Source organism: Lotus japonicus, chromosome 2 (assembly GCF_012489685.1).
Source record: "Lotus japonicus ecotype B-129 chromosome 2, LjGifu_v1.2".
In the NCBI taxonomy this organism is placed as follows: Eukaryota; Viridiplantae; Streptophyta; class Magnoliopsida; order Fabales; family Fabaceae; genus Lotus; species Lotus japonicus.
The window spans coordinates 1,792,913-1,813,808 of NC_080042.1; the positions used below are offsets into that span (position 1 = coordinate 1,792,913).

Below are 20,896 nucleotides of genomic sequence, written 5' to 3' on the forward strand. Positions count from 1 at the left end.
CTTCTTAGACTCTTTTAGCATCCTAAAGAACGAGAGGTAGAATAGAGGTAGTGATTGCATAACACCGGCGATCAAAGTTAGACGCCCCCCAAAAGAGAGAGTCTTCTACCTCCACCTTGATAGTCTTCCTTTGAGCTTGTTTACCACAGGGTTCCAAAAAGATAGCCTCCTCAGGTTCCCCCTACCGGTAGCCCAAGATAAGTGAATGGTATTTTCATCACTTTGCAATTAAGGGGCTTGCTAGGCACCACGATTCCCTCGTCTCAATCCCAATCCCAATCCCCGCTAGCTTACTTTTATGAAAATTTATTTTTAGCCCTGACACCATCTCAAAGCACCGAAAAAGCACCCTTTATGGTTATGATGTTTTGCATCGACGCCCTTACAAAAAAAAGCGTATCATCCGCGAATTGTCGCATGGATACTCTTACCTCATTTTCCGATCCAAAGCCAAACCCTTCAAACTTTCCGGACCTCACCGCTTGCTTGAACATCCCATGAAGACCCTCGACTACTATTAGAAATAACAATGGAGCCAAAGGATCTCTTTGACGCAAACCTCTCTCCAATTTAAACTCTTCCCCCGGGCTACCATTGACAAAAACGGACACACTAGCTAACCTCAAGCACCCATCAATCAAAAAAATCCATTTCTCGCAAAATTTCATGAGCCTCATCATATAAAGAAGAAACCTCCATCTAACGGAATCATACACTTTTTCAAAATCAACCTTGAAAATCAATGACGGCTTCTTTCGACACTTGGTATCATGAACCATCTCATTTGCCACAACAATGCAATCCATCATACTCCTCCCTGCTAAGAAAGCGGATTGTTCTGTGTAACGCCCCGATTTCTCGAGTGTCACATGTTACTAACATTTCCAACAATTTCACAAATTTAGTGTTTCTGGACAGCAGGTGCAGCGTGTACTAAAACTGGTCTCCATACCGTAATACTTAGCCACGAATTTCACATGATACATGACTGGAAAGATAATTCGAAACTCAACATTTTTCTAGTTTATCACGTTTCCATTTGAGACCCAGAATTCGGTGATATTAGGCCTTAAAGTTTGCTGTCCGGTACAGGAAAAACAGCAGGTGCAACAGTCACTAAGAACGACCTCCAGACCTCATTACTAACCCAAAATTTATGTTCTTTATATGCCTGGAAAGCCAACTCGAAATTCTACAACTTTCTAGTTTATCCCTTTTTCATTTGAGACCCGTAATTAGGCGATACTAGGCTCCGAAGCTCGCTGTCCAGTACAGAAAACTGGCAGAGATACTTTTTCCTTCAAATTAATTTTTTTACCATGCAAGTCCCAGGGTTTTAAGCCATAATCCAACAGCAAGAACCACATAACATGTATCATATATCATGCTTAAATTTCCAGAACCAAGATAACCATCAATTCTAGCACAAAAGGCAGATCTAGGCATATGAATCTTCAATCATTTTAATCAAGCAAAATCATAGAAGAAACGATAGTTGTAGTGATGATTAAAGGAGAATCATGGCATCACATTTCATCTCAAATCAGAAGCAAAACATCAAGATCTCAAGGCAAAAGAACAGCAAGCATCATGATTCTCAAAGCTCATGCAAAAACCAACAAATTCATCACCTTTCACATACCAAAACATGGCAAATTTCCTAGACAGTCTACCCAATCCTAAGACCAGCCCTTACCTTGAATCCTTGTTCTGAAAATAGAGAAAAGTGCAGGTTAGAACTTGGTCCCTTGCTGTCCAAGTCTCCTTCCTTCTTCTTCCTCCCTCGCGAACTCACTCTTTCTCTCTCGCGAACAACCTCCCTCTCTCGCGCGACTCGACCGGCGGTGGTGGCTTAGGGGACGACGGCTCCTCCTTCTCTCTCTCGGCTTCTCTCTGCTTTCCCCTCTGTGTTCTCACGTGAATATGGTGTGGGTGCTGCTCTGTTTCTGAATGAGAGGAAAACTAAGGGTTTTCCCCCTTAATCCCCATGCAACCCGCGGACACACACTCTATGGGCTAGGGTTTTGCTTTCTTTCTTTTCACTTAGCCCAAAACCATATCTACCTTGACCCACTAATCACACACTTAATTAGGTCTGAACACACTTAAAACCTAAACCCCTTTTAGTAAATTTACAAGCAAACTCGGAATTAAAAGAAAAACAATTTAATTAATTCGCTGGCAGTGTACAGCCAGAACCACGGTCACTATAACGTGAATATCTCGAGCTACAGAGGTCGGAATGACCTGATTCCACTTCGAGAATTTCCTTAACTTAAAGGGATACAATTCGCATGAAGGAAGTTTTCCCAAATGAGGTCGTTAAGACCCTTTAAAAATTCACACAAAGTGACAGCCAGAATCTGTCAAAACTCAAACCTTGTCAAAACCTTCATTTTTATTCAATTTTTCACTTGAATAGTACAAAATGAGTTTAGGGCCTTACATTCTGCCCCAATGACCTTATGAAGCACCTCCTTGAGCCTATTTGCAAGCATCTCTGCCACTATTTTGTACATGCAACCAACTAGAGATATGAGCCTATAATCGTTTAAGCCCTGCAGAGAATCACATTTAGGGATCAAAGCAAACGACGAGTTGCTCCCATGCAGCCAGGCACTATTAGCATGAAATTCATTGAGTACCCTCTGAATATCTCCATGCATAAGGTGCCATAATTCCTTGATGAATTTGAAGTTAAATCCATCCGGGCCCAGACTCTTGTCTCCTTCACAATCCCATACTGCCGCCTTAATATCCCGAGGATCAAAAGCATCACACAAGAGGGCATTATCATCACAAGATATGCTGCTAAACGGGACACCATCAAGATTCAAACTCGGGCACTCTACTTCTTTGAAACGACTCTCAAAGAAGATCTTCACCTCCCTCCTTATGTTTTCCGGTTCCTCTTCCCATATACCATTCACTGAGAGGCCCACCAGATTGTTTGTTCGTCTTCGCCAATTCACGCAAGAGTGGAAGAACTTCGTGTTTCTATCCCCCTCCTTCAACCATCTAGAGCGAGCCTTCTGGCACATGATTGACTCATTCAACTTAGATACCTTGCAAAGGTCACCAAGAAGCTCCTTACTCCTCAAGGACTCCACCTCTGATAGTCCCACAACTTCATTCTTCTTATCTATGTTTTCCATCTCCTCAGTTATTACCTTCTTTTGCTTCTTTAAGTCACCAAACACTTCTTTATTCCAAGCCTGCAACCTTGTCTTTAGAATTTTCAGTTTCTCCTTGAACACGAATGCACCCTAACCTTGTACTTGTGTCTCCGCCCACACCTCCTCCACAAAGCCCTTAAGCCTTGCATCTAACAGCCAACAATTAAGGGTTCAAAATGGCTTTGGAGCCCAATCATGAACTGAACACCTCAACAAGAGGGACAATGGTCAGAGAGCTCCCTCTCCAAGACATATTGAGATCCATCCGGCCACCGAGCCAACCAATGATGCGAGCACAAATACCTATCAAGCCGGCTCATTGAATTGCCATTTGGCCTGAACCACGTGAACCGTTTCCCGATAATGGGAATGTCCACAAGCTCCATATGAAAGATAAACTGATTATAGTCCTCCATCTCCCTTCTTCCGTAGCTTGGGCTAATCGAATCTCCTCTCCTTTCCGCACTTGACCACACCGCATTAAAATCCCCACCTATACACCAGGACGCTGCAGGAAGAAATTGTTTCCAAACCAAAAGTTTCCTCCAAACCTCTCTTTTAGTCTCCAGGTCACACGGGGCATTCTCATTCGCCATAACGCAACTATGATTTCTTTCCGTCCAAACACCACACAAGACTATAAAATGGCAGTCAATGAAACAATTATGTAGGTTAAAAGCTCCTTTATTACACACGCACAAAAGTCCACCAGCATTATTGTCGGCTGCCGGACTCATTTTCCAATCACATTCGGAATCCCCCTGTAAAGAACTACACAGTCTAAGATCAACAAACTTCAGCTGTGTCTCTTGAACGGACAACATATCTACCTTTTCCTTCACAATAGTCTCCCTAACAACTCTTCACTTCACCCTACTCCTTAGTCCTCGAATGTTATAGCTTAGGACTATCATTGAGAACCCAACACACTCCCACTGTCACCAGGAATTACGTTAGATTTACCCAATTCATGATCCCTCTGCTCCATCTGAATCAGCTGCTTGATGACATCCTCTTCTTTCCCATCTATCTGTACCCCCATCTCCTTTCCCAATTCCCACAGAGACTGAGCCTCATCCTATATTTTTTTTGACCTAAAACCGGTGATTGCATAATCCATTTCAGAATCAGACAGGGAATTTGTCAAAGAGTAAACCAGAGAGTGCACCTTATTACATTTCATTACTACTTTAGAGGCAATCTGCTTGTTTCCTGGGGTCCTTCCCATCTTCGCTCCAATTGTCAAGGCGCAACGATTCTCCTTCTGCAATTCGAGTAGTGAAGGCAATTAATTCCTTTGTCTTCTCTCGGTGAGACATAATATTTTTCGTTAGATTAGAAGCACTATGTTCAAATCGGGTTCTAATTCCACCCAGGTCTTCCCTCAAGTTTTCCTCATAACCCAATCCATCTATGTCAAGTCGCTCCACTAATTTGTCTTGGGCCTCTCCACCGTAGCCATGTTGTACAAAACAGGGGAACAACGTCCGGTGCCCAGGGTTTTAGAGAGGTAATGTTGGATTGTAGCCAGTTACAACTTTGCAGGATCTCTTCCAACTTTACTCCATCATCTCCTGTGATCAGTACTAGATCATCTCCCAAGGAGCGAACTCTAACTGAGTTCAAGCCTTCAAGAATGAACATCTCCCTAGTCCGTGTAGCCATCGAGGGATCACTCACTCTCCCCACCATAGTGTTAGTTAGCCACGTATCAACCTTTTCCTCCACTGTAAAAACATTTGATGTCCTGCGACCTTCCTGTCCTCCCTTTGACGCAAACAGCCTCTTAGGTACTCCTTGTGGATCGATACTTCCACCTAACATCAGTGCCTTAGCGTAATAGACCGCTTGGGTGTGTCCGCCGCCACTAGAATGTCCACTGCCTCTATGCATCTCTTCGCCAGACTTGGCCCCGTGCAATGCTTTGTTTGGGTGCACCTGCCTCTCCTGAAGCCTGCGGTCAAATTGGAATCTAGGAAAATTCACCCTAATCTTTGCCCCTTCAAAAGTTATCTGGTCCATCATTGCCACCAATGCAGTTGGGTCCTTCACATCAAGGAAGCGGATGAATCCAAACCTATTCCCAGCTTTGTCTCTCTTCAAAGGGATGAAGATGTCCCACACCTTTCCCCACCTCTGGAAGATTTTCCAAAGCTGGACCTTAGTGCAATATTCTGGGAAATGAGAAGCAAACAACTTGGTGATTTGTCCTCTGCTTGAGGTAGCCTCCCTCCGCCAGTCCACTCTTCCTCCCCGCCGCTCCACGCTGTCATACCTCCCATGCTTCCATGCAGTTCTTGGTCTCTCAGCCAATCTCTCTTTCGCCCTCCCCCTTTCTCCCTCTCTCTCTAACACTCTGGTACCACAACAAGCACCTAATTAGTTTGTCTTGGAGTTTCATTTAACTTGTAATGAAATTCTTGGAATTTGACCCTGGATGATAGCTCAATTGATAAGAGTTAGGCGACATGTTGGTTGGGAAAGGGAGGTTCAGGGATTCATCATTGGAGAGTGCAATTTATCATTCTGATATAAAAAAAAAAAATTCTTGTAATTTAATCCCCCAGTTTTAAAATTTTGTAATGAGATCGTTTCACACTATTTTACCGAAAAATTTATTTCACACTAACACTATTTAATTTTTCATCAAGTATAATTGTCTATTGATGTAATATTAATTGGATGTCTTTAAAAAATAAAAAACTGGATGATTAGGCTATTTCTCACTTCTTTGTTTGGGAGAGTATAAAATGTGAAGGAAATAAAAAAGAGAAAAGGACAACATTAATTTTCAGGATATTTTCACTTGTTTAATGTCAAGAAAATATGAATGATGGAGAATAAAACACATGGGCCCCACTTATTTTTGTTTCCACTCCACGACCAGCTGAGCAGAAAATGAAACGAGACAAGAACACATATTTTCATATATTTACTTAAATACTCTCACTTTGTAATTTATATTAATAGTGCTATATTTTGTTATTTAAGGTTGTTTATGTAATTTTATCAATAAATCTTTTTCTCTTTTCTCACTTTTTTTTCTTTCAGGAAATTGACTAATAACCCATCTAATGGATGACTTATCTACACCAATTACTCGTCCCAGTAGTGGACTAGTAGCCCATCTAATGGATAACCCGTCTACAATAGTTACTAGTCCTGGTAGTGGACTAGTAAACCCTTGCAGCAACAATCTAACTAATCCTGGCTACTCTTAGTAGTGGACTAGTAATCCACTCCACCAACAACTAGTACGGTCGGTCCTAGTAAAAGACTTAACATAAATTAGCGTGTGATCTCCCCTCAGTGTGAAACGCTAACCCGGTCGTCCCACGATTTTTTCTAGAACCCCATCACATGAGAAATCAAGCCTCAAAGCTTAGCCTTAACCTCGAGGCTCGAGGAGACTTGCCACACGCAAGAACCTTTAGAGACATTGGATTGTGTCAGAGTCAAAGAGATCTGACGGAACCAATAAGAAAACCCTTCTTCCATCAATCGGATAAAATGAGGCGTCAAACAACCTCGTACCAGGCCAGACTATATAAAGAGTTTCATTTCCCCTTCAAAAATAATCTATCTTTTTCACATTTTCTCCTTGAGTTTATGTAACACCCCAAGTTTTATACACTATAAAGTACATATATTTAAAATAATGTGTAAAAAGAAATAATCATAGTTGTGTTGAAATTCTTAAATATTGAAAATCGAGTGGACAAATAAATTTAATTTTAATAATTCTTTCCAAATTACATTGTCAGAGTAATGAAAATTACTTAGATACTCCTAATACACGTGGGGACCTATATTGTGACCATGATCCGACTACCTAACGTGTCTCTAACTAACCACTCGTGATCCTGCATACATGACACATACTTCCGTCTACTATCTAGAATGTCTCAAGCGAGTTGCTTTCTTTCTCTGAAAAAACACATGAAAGTAAAGGAGTGAGAATTTTATAATTCTCAGTGATAACAATATCCACTCAAAAAACAAGAAAACTTACATATTTAATATCCACTCCAAAAACAAGAAAACTTACATATTTAAACATAAATTAAGTAGTTATATCAATGCTAAGCATTTCAAAATAACTACTAGCGAAATTAACATAATTAAATCTTTCAATTTAAAGACCATTCTTTAAATTATTGTTATCACTTGCTTTTCTTGGCCCTTCGACCACTTTTGCATATTCCCAACTGCTGCTTAGAGCTCTATCCGAAAGCAAGGGCGTCGCCATCCCTAGGAACTTATGTTCCAGGAACTATGCAACTAGATCACCTCAACTGTTGGAGGATCATTTCACTTAAAGTGTTTTAATTAAACATTTCATACTTATGTCTTAACACCTAGGATTTGCCTTTCAACTGGAACTGACCTTTGAGTATCCAGGTTTGCCCTGCAGTGCTGTTCTTTAGTAACATTCGGGATTTGCTTATACCGGTCATCGTAAGGTCACCAGGTTTGCTCCGCAATGTTACATGATCTCTTAGGGGGCGTTTGTTACAAGTTATCAAAAATCATGCCCGGGTAAGTAGATTCCCAGGGATATTATGATGTGAATATTATTCCCAGACATCTTTTAAAAAAATGTTTGGTTGATAAATTCAATTCCCAGGTATGTTTTTAAAATTTATTTAATTAAAATATTTAAAAATATAAAATTTGAAGTAAAAATAAAAGTTAGTGGGAAATAACTTCCATTCCCTTGGGAATGCAAGATACCCATCCTTGAACATGTGAATGAAGTTTGGAGAAAATCAATGTAAATTGCATGCCTGAGAATCCACAATACCTAGGAATATTTTTTCTAAAACTTGTACCAAACATACATTGGAATGTTACATTCCCAATCTAACTTACCCGGGAATCTTTAAAGATCCCTTCTACCAAACTCCCCCTTAAGTGGTATGATATACGTCAAACTAGGACTGTATAAGGTTTAAAATATGAAATAAAATTATAACGTCAGAGAAGTCATTTATGACTTTATTTCAGGTAAAACAACTATATAGTAATAAGCTGAACTTTTAGGTAATAAGAGAGAGGCGGCAGAGCCGACCATTTCAAAGCATAGAAGTATAATAACAAACAATATTAATAAAAGTTAATGTTAGAAATATAAAACAAAAACTTAAGATTAAAAGGGAATGGACAGATCAAAAGATAGTAGTTCTAATTCATAAAATAGACATAATTAAGTAAAGATAAGTAAAGTTGAGGTAGATAAAAGAGAGCATATGTAATCATAAAATTAAAGTTGAGAGTATACATAATAAACTGGCTAGATATACTTATAAAAATATAGAGTAGATTTTATTAAAAGGGAGTAGATATAGTTATCACTTTGCTAATTTATCTTTTCCCCCTTTCATTCTTCTTCTTCTCTTTGTCATGTCCTCTTCTATTTTCATTCGTTCCATTCTATATTTTGTCCCCTTCATACAGTTTATATCTCTTTTGCTTCTCCTAACTCATCTCTGTCTTATTTCAAAAAAAAAAAAAAAACTCATCTCTGTCTCCAATATCATGAATTATTTCTTTCTCTTTCATAAGCTTTGCACTCTTTCTTTCTCTACAAACTCTCTTAACGTAGTTCTTACACTCATCTCTCTGAACTCTCAAATTTTCTTCTACTTAACCTGTTCTCTTCCAATTCCTAATGAGCCTATTTATAGGCTAAATAGGTCAGTGCATTCAAGATACCTCGTACCACACATTTGTCATTTTCACCATATTATTATTTTACTTATATTAAAGATTTTTATTTTGTAACTCATGCTATGCTACCACGTGGTCAAAGGGGTAAGATAATTTTCTAGAGATTCATATTTACCAGCCACGTAGCTTCAAGTTATTGTACTTATATGTGTATTTTATTTTGTAAATTAAGAACACCACCACGTAATAGTTCACGTTGCTTCTTCATCATTAGTTTTAAAAGATCTTTTGTAAAACCAGATAATATAGGTAGTAAATAATTATTTACCACCACGTGGCTTCTTTGTTTAGAAAAGTTTTGAAGATAATTGATATTATTTTAATTAAATATATTTTAACTAGGGATAAATGGTCAAGAATCACTAAAGCAACCCACGTGGCTTCTCTTTGTAAAATTGTAAAAATAATGTCTTTCTTTAATATATATTTTATTTTTATTTTTTTTGAAAGTGAATATATATTTTATTTGATACAAGTATTTTAATGTTATGTATCTAGATATACTAATTATTGATGTTAATTTACACATATTTAAATTTAAGGTTTAGAAAATTATTTTGAAGGTTAAATGATAGTAATTAATTATATATATTCATAATAAACTATGCTAAAAAAATGGGATGTTACATTTCTCTCGTACTAAAATAAAATTTCGTCCCCGAAATTTGCACACCTAAAATATCATTCCATAGTAAAAAATTTCGCTGCCTCAAATTTCCTAAACAAATAATTTCAATCTTAGAATTATCTATGTTCTAACCACTAGATTAAGTTTACTCTTACATAAATTTTCCTTGAGAAGCTTAGATACCTTTTTCAGCTTTTGACTTCACTCATCACCTAGAGAAGCTTAGATGCAAAACGAAGCTGAAGCCGTTGAGGAACCATGTGTGGTGCCCGCCCCCCGCCAATTCCCTTAAATTTAACGTCGATGGCTCCGCAAGAGGCTCTCCAGGTATTAGTGGTATTGGGGGTGTTCTTAGAAAGCAGGGTGGAGAGACCATTGGTAGGTTTTCTGCTGCCACGGGCATTCTGTGGGCTTACCAAGCTGAGGTAAAAGCCATTCTTTGGGCCCTTTCTTTCTGCAAGGAGTTTGCACACTCTAACGTTTTAATAGAGAGTGATTCCTCTCTGGCTGTTGGGTGGGTAAATAATGCAGCAAATAGACCTTGGGTCCTTCTGAACGATCTGAATGCAATTGATTGGCTGGTGTGTGAAGTCAGATGCTTGGGAATTAAACACATTTTCAGAGAAGCTAATTCAGAGGCGGACTCTCTTGCGAAACTGGGCTGCGATAGAGCTGAGCCTCTTTGGGAAAACTGTGCTTCACAGGGTCTCTGACTCTCGTTTTTCCCCTGGTTTTTGTCTCCCCCTTTTCCTGTCTTTGGCCCCTGCTTTCTCTGTTTTCTTGCTGCTGTGCTTGAGCTGTGATGTGCCTTGGTGCCCTCTCCGTGGCCTTGGGGGCTGTTGTTGTTTTGGTGGCAGGTTTTGCCATCTCTTTTCTATCTTCTATGTTTCTGCTTTGTTGTTCTCTCTTTTTTCTTTGTTTTGTTTTTTCTTTTATTTTTGCTTTTCTTGCTCTAAGTAGGTTCTGTGCGTTTTTCTTTGTTGTTTTTCCTTCTTGGGAGGGCTGTTCCCAAGCTACTGCTTCTGTCTTCTATATATCAATTTAACCTTTCAAAAAAAAAAAAAATTTCCTTGGTATGTTCCCGCTTCTTATGCCCAGTACTAATTCCTGCTAAAATTCCTCCCACTTGGTATCTACTTAGCTTGTTATTGCTAGTCCTCCTTTCTCTTCTTTTCTTTCTAGGATGTCTCTTATAGTACAAAACTTATTATCTAAAATATCCATGAGGTAAGAGTTCTTGGTAGTCTACCTATAACTATATACTCAACTGTGATTGGTTGCTAAAAGTTCATAGGCATTTGTTCTTAATTCTATCCTTATTTGGTCTAATTTTTTAGTCGGACAACTAAAGAAATTCTAATATTTTATGCATATTGCTCTCTATCCGAAATATTTTCAAAACCTAACATGTTGTAGAAATTATATCACCTAATATTTCTATTTAGAAATCTCTAAACTTTTACAGTATGTCATTTTAATCTAAACTTTATCCTTAACTTGTATAAAATTTTGTTTTTAGAATGTTGACCTCTCAAATATAATCTCCATCAAGATATAAATCCTCAAACTTAAAATGTTTGACTAAAGATGGAACTTAGAGATTTTTAACTGCTCGACATCATATTTTAAAACCTAAAGTTGCTAGCTTGATCCACTTAAATCCCCACAACCAGCACTCTTATTACTAAACTTTCATGTGATAGTCCATAGATTCTCCTATCACAAAACACCACTCCCCTCATCGAATCCTAAAATCATAGATCAAAAGTCTCAAATCCTAACTTTAAAACATGTGAAGTAATTTTCCTACTCAATCAAGACTAAATTGGTATGAGTTTGGGAATAATTTCTAGACATCTCATCTAAAGTATCTGTTCTTAATTTGAAGACTTTGTCATGATCTGTAATAATCTTATCATGGTCAACTTCCATACCTCAAAAATACCCCTTCTTGAGATCCTTCAAAACTTATTTTAGTCTACTGTTTAAATTCACCTATAAAAATTGATAGAATTTCAAACATTCATTATCTTAGTTAGTTTAAACCTATATTTGTTGCCTCAACACAAGTCAACCTATATGAAAATTAATTCTTATCATAATAATGAGGAGAGTCACTAGAGGGTCATACTCAAGCCGTGAATAACCTATCTTCATTCACTCATTATTTCTTGGGGTATTTATTGTAACTATGTCTCACCCCAAAGACCTGCTGCCATCTAATCAGATCCTCAAATTGATATCCACTTCAATCTCCATGCGACGGATTCTAATATACACACCATATAATTAACTTGTTTCTAATCCTCAAACACTACCAAGTTCAAAGGTGAGTTCAAAGACTTAATGAAGCTTTCACCGATTCTATTTTAGTGCCAACACCTCAAACTCTACCAATTCCTCAAACACTATCTCCATACATCACCGCCCCAAACTATTTTTTTTCCTTCACTACAATCAAGCCTTATCATGAAAGGCTCTTCCATAATGGTAATAATCACCACCTTATACTTCACTAACTTTATCACCCATGCATCAACCTACCTCCCTTGCATGAAACTAAGCTCAAACTAAGAATTACGAGTAATCCAACTATCATCAATCATACAATCACTATGGATCTAAATCGTTGTCACTATCATCCTAAGAACACCAAATTCTAGCCTTGAACTCCATTGTCAAACCTTTATCTCTGACAAGAAAAACTCCAAGTCCAACCTCTACAACTCAATAAGCCATACTTGCAACCCGAAAAAATATTGTACTGATTTTTTTTTCTTTCTTTCTTAACATATCCGACCTCCACAAGATTCAAGCCTATATCTACTTGAGCTAGCCATACAGTTCATGCTTCCTTTCATTGTTCTCCTCTTTTCTCTTTTTGTGAAACTATTTTTCACTCGGTCAAATACAACTCCATTATCCACTTGACATTTCTCTTGTTTCATATTCTCATCTAAATTATCCATCCACATGTTTACTCTGATTTCTCATTCAATTAACTTCTCCAAATACCTAAATTTGCAATTACCTAGATCATCCTTACCCAAACTTAGCTCTAAGCCTCTGCTAATGTAACCACAAACCCAGACACCATCATTCACCTTAAATCCTATTTAACCTCACCAAGATCTGTCACAGTGAACTCATTCTTCATCCTCTCCCAATCTCTTATTACAATGTTTCTAAAATATCGTTTAGGGAGGGGTGGATAGAGGAATAAACTTTTCAGTTTTTCTTTTTTCTTCTTCTTATTATTAGCAATAAATTAGAATAAATTGTATCAATTGAAGCAAGAAAAACTATTGAGATAGATCGAGGTTGGCTTATATTGGTTCTTGTTATCTAAAATCAATTTATTGACAACTTTTAATGTATCTAACTATAGTTAGGAATTAACTATATCTTTAGTTAGCTAGAGCCTAGACTAGCTTAGTTACTTATGCTTTTGATATATCTATATAAATCGGTTATGTATATTATTGCAATCACTTTTCATGATATGGAAGATTTCATCTTCAACCTTTCTCTCTCGTTCTCTTGTATATCACTTTTCAAGGATAAATCAATTTTTGAACTTCTATTAAATATGTGTTATATTTTTCAAACACAACATGAAAATCATAACAATTGAATAGATATGAGGATAAAAATATAATACAAAGTAAATACATAAATATCTTAACTAACTAAGACCTGACATTAGCCAATGAGGTAGCCAGTCTCATTAACTCTTGTCAAGTAATTTTGAGACATTCCAGATTTATAAGACCTAGGAACTCACTATACACTTATGTCGGATCATGTTAGACTCAATGTGTCTACGATGTGCCTATTAAGACTCACAGTCCAGTTGAACCGAACTGCTTTGATACCATAATGTAACACCCCTAATTTTATACACTATAAAGTACATATATTTAAAATAATATGCCACTACAAGAAATTTGCCATTTACCAACGGCAGAAAACCGTTGGTAAAGGGTTTAAAACCGTGGGTATAACCCAAAAAACCTTTACCGACGGTCATTTCATTTTGTGGTTTTTAAATCGCTATACCCACGGTTACATTTCCGCCGGTATATCCTATAGTGACAAGTTGGTGCCCTCCGGAGGCTAATATTCTCAAATTTAATGTTGATGGTTCTGCTAGAGGATCCCCCGGCATTAGCGGTGCCGGTGGAATTATGAGAAACGCGGAGGGCGCTGTATTGGGCAGGTTTTCTAAACCTTTGGGGGTTTCTTGGGCTTACCAAGCTGAAGTAAAAGCCATTCTTCTGGCGCTGATTTTTTCCAAAGAATTTGGGTTCTCTCAAGTTCTGGTTGAAAGTGATTCCACACTTGCGGTGGGTTGGGTCCGTTGCAAATCCAATAAACCTTTAGCGCTTATAAATGATCTGAATGCTATCGATTGGATTATGAAGGAAGTTGCTTGCGTGGGAGTGACTCATACACTTAGAGAAGCAAATGGTGAGGCCGATGAATTAGCAAAGTCAGGGTGCGATAGAATTGAACCAATCTGGGAGAAGCTGAACTGAATTTTCCTTACTCTATGACTATATATATTTTACTGCATGTTTTCGTTTCAGCTCCTCTGCCAATGGTAGTGTTTCCCTGCACTGGTATTTGCTCATTATGCTGTGATCATGAAGCTGTGTTATTTGCTAGTTCCTACTGTTTGGTATCCTAGCTGATTGGTCTACTGAAGCTTGGCTCATGGCTTTCTACAATGGAGGGGAATTGTTTGAAGGCTGCACTCTCTTGAATGCTTTGCCCCCATTATTATTCTCAATTTCTACCCCTTGTAATGCTTTCTGTTATGCATCTTCGCAATTTTTCTTTTTGCTGTCTATGTGGTCCTTTGTGTGGAACTTTGGTGCTGCATCTTGTACTGTTTCTTTGAGCTACCTTCTTGCTCTTGGTTACCTCTCCTTATCAATAAAGTTTTGCTTTCAAAAAAAAAATCTAGTTGATAGACAAAAGACATGAAGATTGTTATGTAAGAATTTCAAATTATAGTAGCAGGGAACAAACAGCATGGGAGATAATAAAATGCCTAACCTGTCATATCATTTATGGCACTTTGGGCATCCTGCATATTAAATGCATAAAGACATGTCATTTTACAAATTCAACACATAATCAACATAACATAGTGATACAACAGGCACAAAAAATGAGAGAGGTTTTGAATTTTACTAAGGAAGGAAAGGATTATTCAGTGTTGTACAAAAGTAGGTGCAATCTCATGAATACAAAATCCCAGAACTATTTGAGAGGTTCTGGATCTCTCTTAAACAAGTGACAGAGTGGTCAAGAAATCACTAAAGCAACCCACGTGGCTTCTCTTTGTAAAATTGTAAAAATAATGTCTTTCTTTAATATATATTTTATTTGATACAAGTATTTTAATGTTATGTATCTAGATATTCTAATTATTGATTTTAATTTACACATATTTAAATTCAAGGTTTTGAAAATTCTTTTGAAGGTTAAATGATAGTAATTTATATTTATAATAAACTATGCTAAAAAATGGGATGTTACAGTTTACCCCTTGCTAACTTAAGCTTTGAAGTGCTAACATGCAGGCAACCGCCGGAGTCCTTCCAACCACCATCGGAGTGTCGTCCATCGCCAACCTTATATCGTTCCCCCACCTACAAACTCCATTGTTTGGAGAATTGATTGGACTTGTCCGATCACTTTTCATATTCTTTCCAACAAAAGAACTTAAAAATCATCTCATTTTCTACCATATTTTTTCATTTTCGCTTTTTTTTTCCTTCTCTTACTTTCCTTCTCCACACACAAACACACCCTAAAAGTGAAAATTCCAAGAAGTTAAATAACTACTTGAACAGTTTTAAATTAGGCTTAATTCAACTTTTGGTCCCTGATGTTTGGCCTATATGCAAAGTTTGTCCCCTTATTGTTTTTTAGCGGTCCAGGTCCATAATGTTTACGTCGTGAGAAATAATAGTCATTTCATTCATCTCTGCTAGTTGACTAACGGAAATGCTGACATAGCATCCATTTATTTAATAAATAATTCATTTTTCTAATAACAAATAAAAAAAATATTAAAGCATAATAATAATTAAAAAATTTGAAAAAATGAAAACCTGAACTCCAGCTTTTACATAGAGGCCCCGTTTGGGAAAAAAGCTAAATTAAACGCTTATGGTCATAAGTGATCATAAACGCTTATGGTCATAAGTGATCATAAGCGCTTATGTCGCTTATGACATAAGCGCTTATTCTATTTTTTAAAATTTATTGAAAAAAAATTAAAATAACCTATATATAAGCATAAACTCTTTTTCATAAGCTACCCTGAGTAGCATATGAAAATAAGCTTAAAACAGCTTATTGTAGGTCATAAGTTGTTTGCATAAGCATCCAAAATACTAACACAAGCGCTTATATATGCTATCAGATAAGCTCAAATAAGCTCTACCAAACGGGGCCACAATTCGGTCTCAGGATTCCCCTTCAGACATGAACACTGAGCCACTCCCTAACACTAACACTACACCAAAAATAGCCTTTTACAGCGCTTAAATTTACCCTTTTACAGCGGTTTGGGACTGTTCCGAACCGCTGTAGATCTCGCCGCTGTAAATGAGTTTACAGCGGTTCGAACCGCTGTAAAAGATTCCTTAATTACAGCGGTTCCTATACTTAAACCGCTGTAAATACATACGTACAATAGCGGTTACTCCATAATAACCGCTGTACTTGAGCAATCTTTTACAGCGGTTTCCTAACACCAACCGCTGTAATTGAGTCCTCCATTTTAATTTTTTTTGGTTGCCCATGAATGGTATCTATTCAGCCAAAAGTTACTAAACACAGCATATTGAAACTTCTGCATATCAAAACCAATATATATATAATGACTACCAGCTATATCACAAGGCAAAAGGTACTTAGCAGCTACAATATCACAAAGATTACCTTGTACTTACATATTAAAATGACTAGAGTATACAATGTAAAGTCAAAAAAATAAAAAACAGAGACACATGAGTAATTTGTCAGTGCAACAGTTCTGCAAACAATGTCTTTCTACTACAAAAGCACTACAATTTTCATGTATCTAAGGTACACTACTACAGAAAACCTCATATGAAGTCAACTCTAACTCGACACTGTTTCAGAGCTAACATGTTTTGAAGCATAATCCAAAGGTGCACCACCATCTATAGCATCCTCCATTTTCCATATCCTAGAAGAAAATCAAAGGAATTTGGCAATTTTAGCATGCAGATAGTTGTAATTCTCAACTATCTAGTACAAAGAAAGTAGCAAATATTAAAGTCCAATCCTAGCATGTAGTTCTTTTCAGCTTCCATTAAACATAACTACAAATCATGGTTGAAGGGATTCACCAATGAAATGCAAATGAGCAACAAATTGTTTCACATATCCAATTACTAACTTACCTTCTCAAATGGCACTAGCTCAAGCTCATAATTACAGTGGAGTTAGGAGGAACCACTAGCTAACCTTCCCAACTAGTTTCACTGCAAAGATAAAAATGAGGTTGAAAAAAAAATCAGAAGTTGTGCACTATCTCCATTAACAAATGAAAAATCATCATTCAAGGTAATGAGAAATCACATTTCACAACAGCTCCCTCATTTGGACACTCAAATCCTTCCCTTTCCTCCACAAAAGTTCATGCTGAAGTGATTTTATCTGAAACACAAGTAACCATAAAGTTTACAAAACAAATGCTTGTTCAAAACCAAGTAACTAGACATGCTGCAAAGTGTAAAGGAATGAACTTAACTAACCCTTTTCCTCCCCAAGTTAAGCTCCTGGAAAATTAACCACAAACACAACCACTATCAATATCATAACACCCAATTCATCATGTACAATTCTGCAGTTGCAACTTCTTGATATTGGCTCATAGCTTCGGCACCTCCACTCCATTCATTTCAATTATTTTTCTGTTCAATTTTTACTCTGAATCAAGGAAAATAAAAAACAAGTCGTGAGGCCAATACTTTGAAACAACATGTCAAACTGTGATATAATGTGAAAATATATGAAATCAAGAAAACTTCTATGTAGATACTAGTTCTTTTTTACTTACCTTGGGTAGGGGTTCAATATAGCTTTCAGGGATCTCCATCTCCAATAGGGTTTGTGCATTTATGGCCATCGCTGCTTTAAGTACTTGATTCATAAAATCTTTTTGATAATGCAGAAACCTTCTCACCGCATCAGATAAACCCTCTGTAGGAACCTTAGGTGTAGGTAACGACCACTTGTCATCATTTTTTCTCTTTGAACTATCTTTATCTGCATCTTTTGATACAGAGTAGAACTCATTCTGGTCTTTGAAGTTATCTAGACAATCCTGCTCATCATCAACAATTTGTTTTAGGAGCTAACAACCGATTAAGACATATCTATAGAAAAATAATGATCATTTTGGTTAGTGATCTTACAATAAGCATGTTGTCAAGCTTTCTTAAGGCAGGGATATTCATATGGAGATCCGTTTGTTGTCGCGTTGTCTTAATCTATTCATTCAAAGATGATGATCAATCATATAGCAACTATCATAGGGACAATAAGGAAAATTGGAAAAGTAGGGTGAGTGAGGAGGGTTACCTCCATGTTGGATCCATCTTTTGATTTTTGTTGAGTATGAACCATCTCAACAACATAATCTGTCACTGATAGAAGCCAATCGATTTCCTTTCTCCATCTGGCTTTCCTCTCGGGAAGCATCGGCTCTAGGCACTTTTGTTCACAAAAAGCAGCAGCTGCATTCTCAGCAAGAAAACAATGAGAAACTGACAAGAGCTATTTGAAACATTTCTTCTATCAAGAGCTCATGAAAATGGAAGTAACATCATAATGTTTATCCATCATGATTCAAGCAGAAGTCAACATACCAGCAAGGTTTGGGAATGCTCTTGACAGTGCCAGAGCTTATGAAACACCCTTTCCTCCACTAGACATATCCTCCCCCACTAGCAATTTAACAAATCTCTCCTTCATCTGTTCCATTTCTGAATTGCTGAAGCTTAGTTATATTTATAGACACGAACTGCAAATACCAATTAAAAACTAAACCCAAAACTCATACTTCTCTATGCAATCTTGCGATTCTGTATTTCAAACATTAATTGTGAGGTATAGAGATAGTGCACGCTAAAATGACAAAACTAATATAGAGTTAGACATATCTCTAATAGTGCACGCTAAAATGACAAAACTGCAGATAAACATATAAAGAAACAGAACATTTAAGCGTAAGATATAGAGATAGAGCAAGAAGATGCATACCTAACATGACTCAACAATCGATGAAGGACGGTAACGACGCGGTAGAGAGAGCGCGACAGAGAACAGCGACTTCGACGAAGAACGACGACTTTGTCGAGTGGGTGATGAAGTTGCAAGGTGCGCTGCGACTTCGATGGAAGAGAAGGCCTGGGTGAGGAAGCAAAAGCGTCGAGAGGGACTGCGACCTTGGGTGAACGGCGTGGAGCTTAAAATCAAAAATAGATATATCCTAAATTAAACCTAACTATTCAAATCTGCCTAAAATCAACATCCATATTAGTCCGATCTGCAGAACCGTCGAGGAAGAAGCGTGAACCGTGGCCACGCAGTTGCAGTTGCGGCCTCCTCCTTTCTCCACGAAGCTTCCTCTGCGGCTCGCTCCGTCTCAAAATTCTCCGCACTAAATTCGCTGGTGGGAGAGAGGGACATGTCGATGAAGAGTAGGAGGGAAGGACAGGGAAACGAGAGAGGAACGAGAACAGATCGGAGCTTCGACGGCAGGTCGATGGAGTGTGGAGAGTGGGATAGAGTGTGGGAGGGAGAGCGGCGCAGCAGGGGACGGTGGCGGCACAATGGGCTGCAGCGGTTGGGAGAAGGAGCACAGCGGTTTAGAGATTGAGGTAGCAGATCGAGAGTGGTAGTGGAACAAAAATAAGGGTTTTACGGGATTTGGGTTAAGTGAGTGGTTCTAGTGGAAAGTAAATAGCAATAAATCGAAGACAAAACATAAATCTAACCTGAGCCTAGTGGAAAGTAATTTTGAAATAGCTTAAGGTACCTGGGTTCGAATCTCATGTGGAACAATTACTAAATCTAGAATTAATTTTTCACTAAATTTTTACAGCGGTTTGATCATAAACGCTGTAAATAGTGGAACAAAACATAACCGTTGTTAATAGTAATGGCTTTTACAGCGGTTCATATATCGACCGCTGTAAAAGCTTATAATCCGCTTCGTGTTTCCGTCTTTACAGCGGCTACAAAACTTAACCGCTGTTAATAGTAATGGCTTTTACAGCGGTTTATATATCAACCGCTGTAAAAGCCTATAATACGCTTCGTGTTTTCGTTTTTACAGCGGCTGCGAACTCAACCGCTGTAATTGGGGCGCTGTAAAAGCCATTTTCTGGTGTAGTGTAACCATCAATAATCGCCACCACCATGACAAATATCTAATCCGAACTGGAACCCTCATCAACGAACACAAACCTCAAACTCAATGTCACCACCAAATCTATAGCCTTACCAACTAGAAGCCATCACCTTCATCCCTGATGCATCGTCGTGACCACCGTACTCCGATTGCGTCGCCACAATAGCGGTGTCGCACCTCTGCCGAAGCCGTCAATATGGTTGTGGGTCTTCTCACTCTCGATCTCCCTTCCTCCATCGCTTTCTGCTTCCTTCGCGATCTTCTCTACCTCTACCACGAGTTCTGGATCCATCCCTCTATCACCTGTGCTTCATCTCCTTTTTCTGATTTGGGTTTGGATTTGTTTGGATTGGCTTCATCTTCTGTTTGGTTTGGGTCTTTGATTTCAAGAGGAAGAAATAGAGCAAGACACCTTGGATCTGTGTGTTGAGAAAAGGTTTTCGGGGATTTATGATAATTTTTTTTGGGGTGGGCAGAAGATTGGGTTTTGGGGAGTTGGCAGTGGTGGTGGGGTGTTTTAGAAGAGCTAGTGGTGGTGTTGGGTGCGGGAGGTTGGCGTTGGTGGTGCTGGTACGGGGGATTTCACTAGTGATGGTCTTGTTGGGTGGGAGTTCGATGAGGAGAAGGAGGAAGAAGATGAAGGGAATTATGGGTGCCTGGGTTTTGAAGATGAAGAAAATGGTTAAATTTCTGGGTTTTGGAGATGAACTTCTGGTGTTTCAGTTTTAGTTTTTTTATTTTTTTCAATTAATTTATTTTATTTTTGATTAAAATTTGTATTTTAATTAATTAAACGAGCACCGCATCAGTATTTTGTTAGTCAACTGACGGAGTTAGAGGTTGGGACTGCGGTCGCTACTGTAGATACATATAGGACCTTAACCGCTAAAAAAAATA

General features: G+C 38.0%; 2 protein-coding genes and 1 long non-coding RNA gene across 3 annotated transcripts; all 3 read right to left on the reverse strand.

The window, feature by feature from the left end:
* Positions 1-2,402: 2,402 nt before the first annotated feature.
* Positions 2,403-3,772, reverse strand: LOC130735183 (uncharacterized). The gene is made up of 2 exons (XM_057587270.1): positions 3,480-3,772; positions 2,403-3,222 (listed from the first exon to the last, which is right to left on the reverse strand). Exons 1-2 carry the CDS (start codon positions 3,770-3,772, stop codon positions 2,403-2,405), a joined length of 1,113 nt encoding a protein of 370 aa, XP_057443253.1.
* Positions 3,773-16,372: 12,600 nt separating this feature from the next.
* LOC130735173 (uncharacterized) lies at positions 16,373-17,421 on the reverse strand. Its single transcript, XR_009018323.1, has 4 exons — positions 17,337-17,421; positions 17,161-17,238; positions 16,983-17,054; positions 16,373-16,765 (listed from the first exon to the last, which is right to left on the reverse strand). It is a non-coding gene; the product is annotated as an uncharacterized LOC130735173 (long non-coding RNA).
* A 190-nt stretch (positions 17,422-17,611) lies between these two features.
* On the reverse strand, positions 17,612-20,291 carry LOC130735184 (rop guanine nucleotide exchange factor 12-like). The gene is made up of 4 exons (XM_057587271.1): positions 20,177-20,291; positions 18,166-18,320; positions 18,000-18,074; positions 17,612-17,908 (listed from the first exon to the last, which is right to left on the reverse strand). The coding sequence occupies exons 1-4, from the start codon at positions 20,289-20,291 to the stop codon at positions 17,612-17,614; spliced, it is 642 nt and encodes a 213-aa protein (XP_057443254.1).
* Between the last annotated feature and the right edge of the window lie 605 nt (positions 20,292-20,896).

Bases quoted from the DNA above. Each gene is read 5' to 3' on its own strand.
- LOC130735183 (XM_057587270.1), bottom strand. From the start codon at position 3,772: ATGGCGAATGAGAATGCCCCGTGTGACCTGGAGACTAAAAGAGAGGTT. The intron at 3,223-3,479 runs GTATTTGTGCTC...TCTAAAGACAAG, and splicing joins TCAATGAGCCGGCTTGATAG to GTTGCAGGCTTGGAATAAAG.
- LOC130735184 (XM_057587271.1), bottom strand. From the start codon at position 20,291: ATGGATCCAGAACTCGTGGTAGAGGTAGAGAAGATCGCGAAGGAAGCA. The intron at 18,321-20,176 runs GTGCGACACCGC...CTGAGAATGCAG, and splicing joins TATTGACGGCTTCGGCAGAG to CTGCTGCTTTTTGTGAACAA. The intron at 18,075-18,165 runs GTAACCCTCCTC...TTGAATGAATAG, and splicing joins AAGATGGATCCAACATGGAG to ATTAAGACAACGCGACAACA.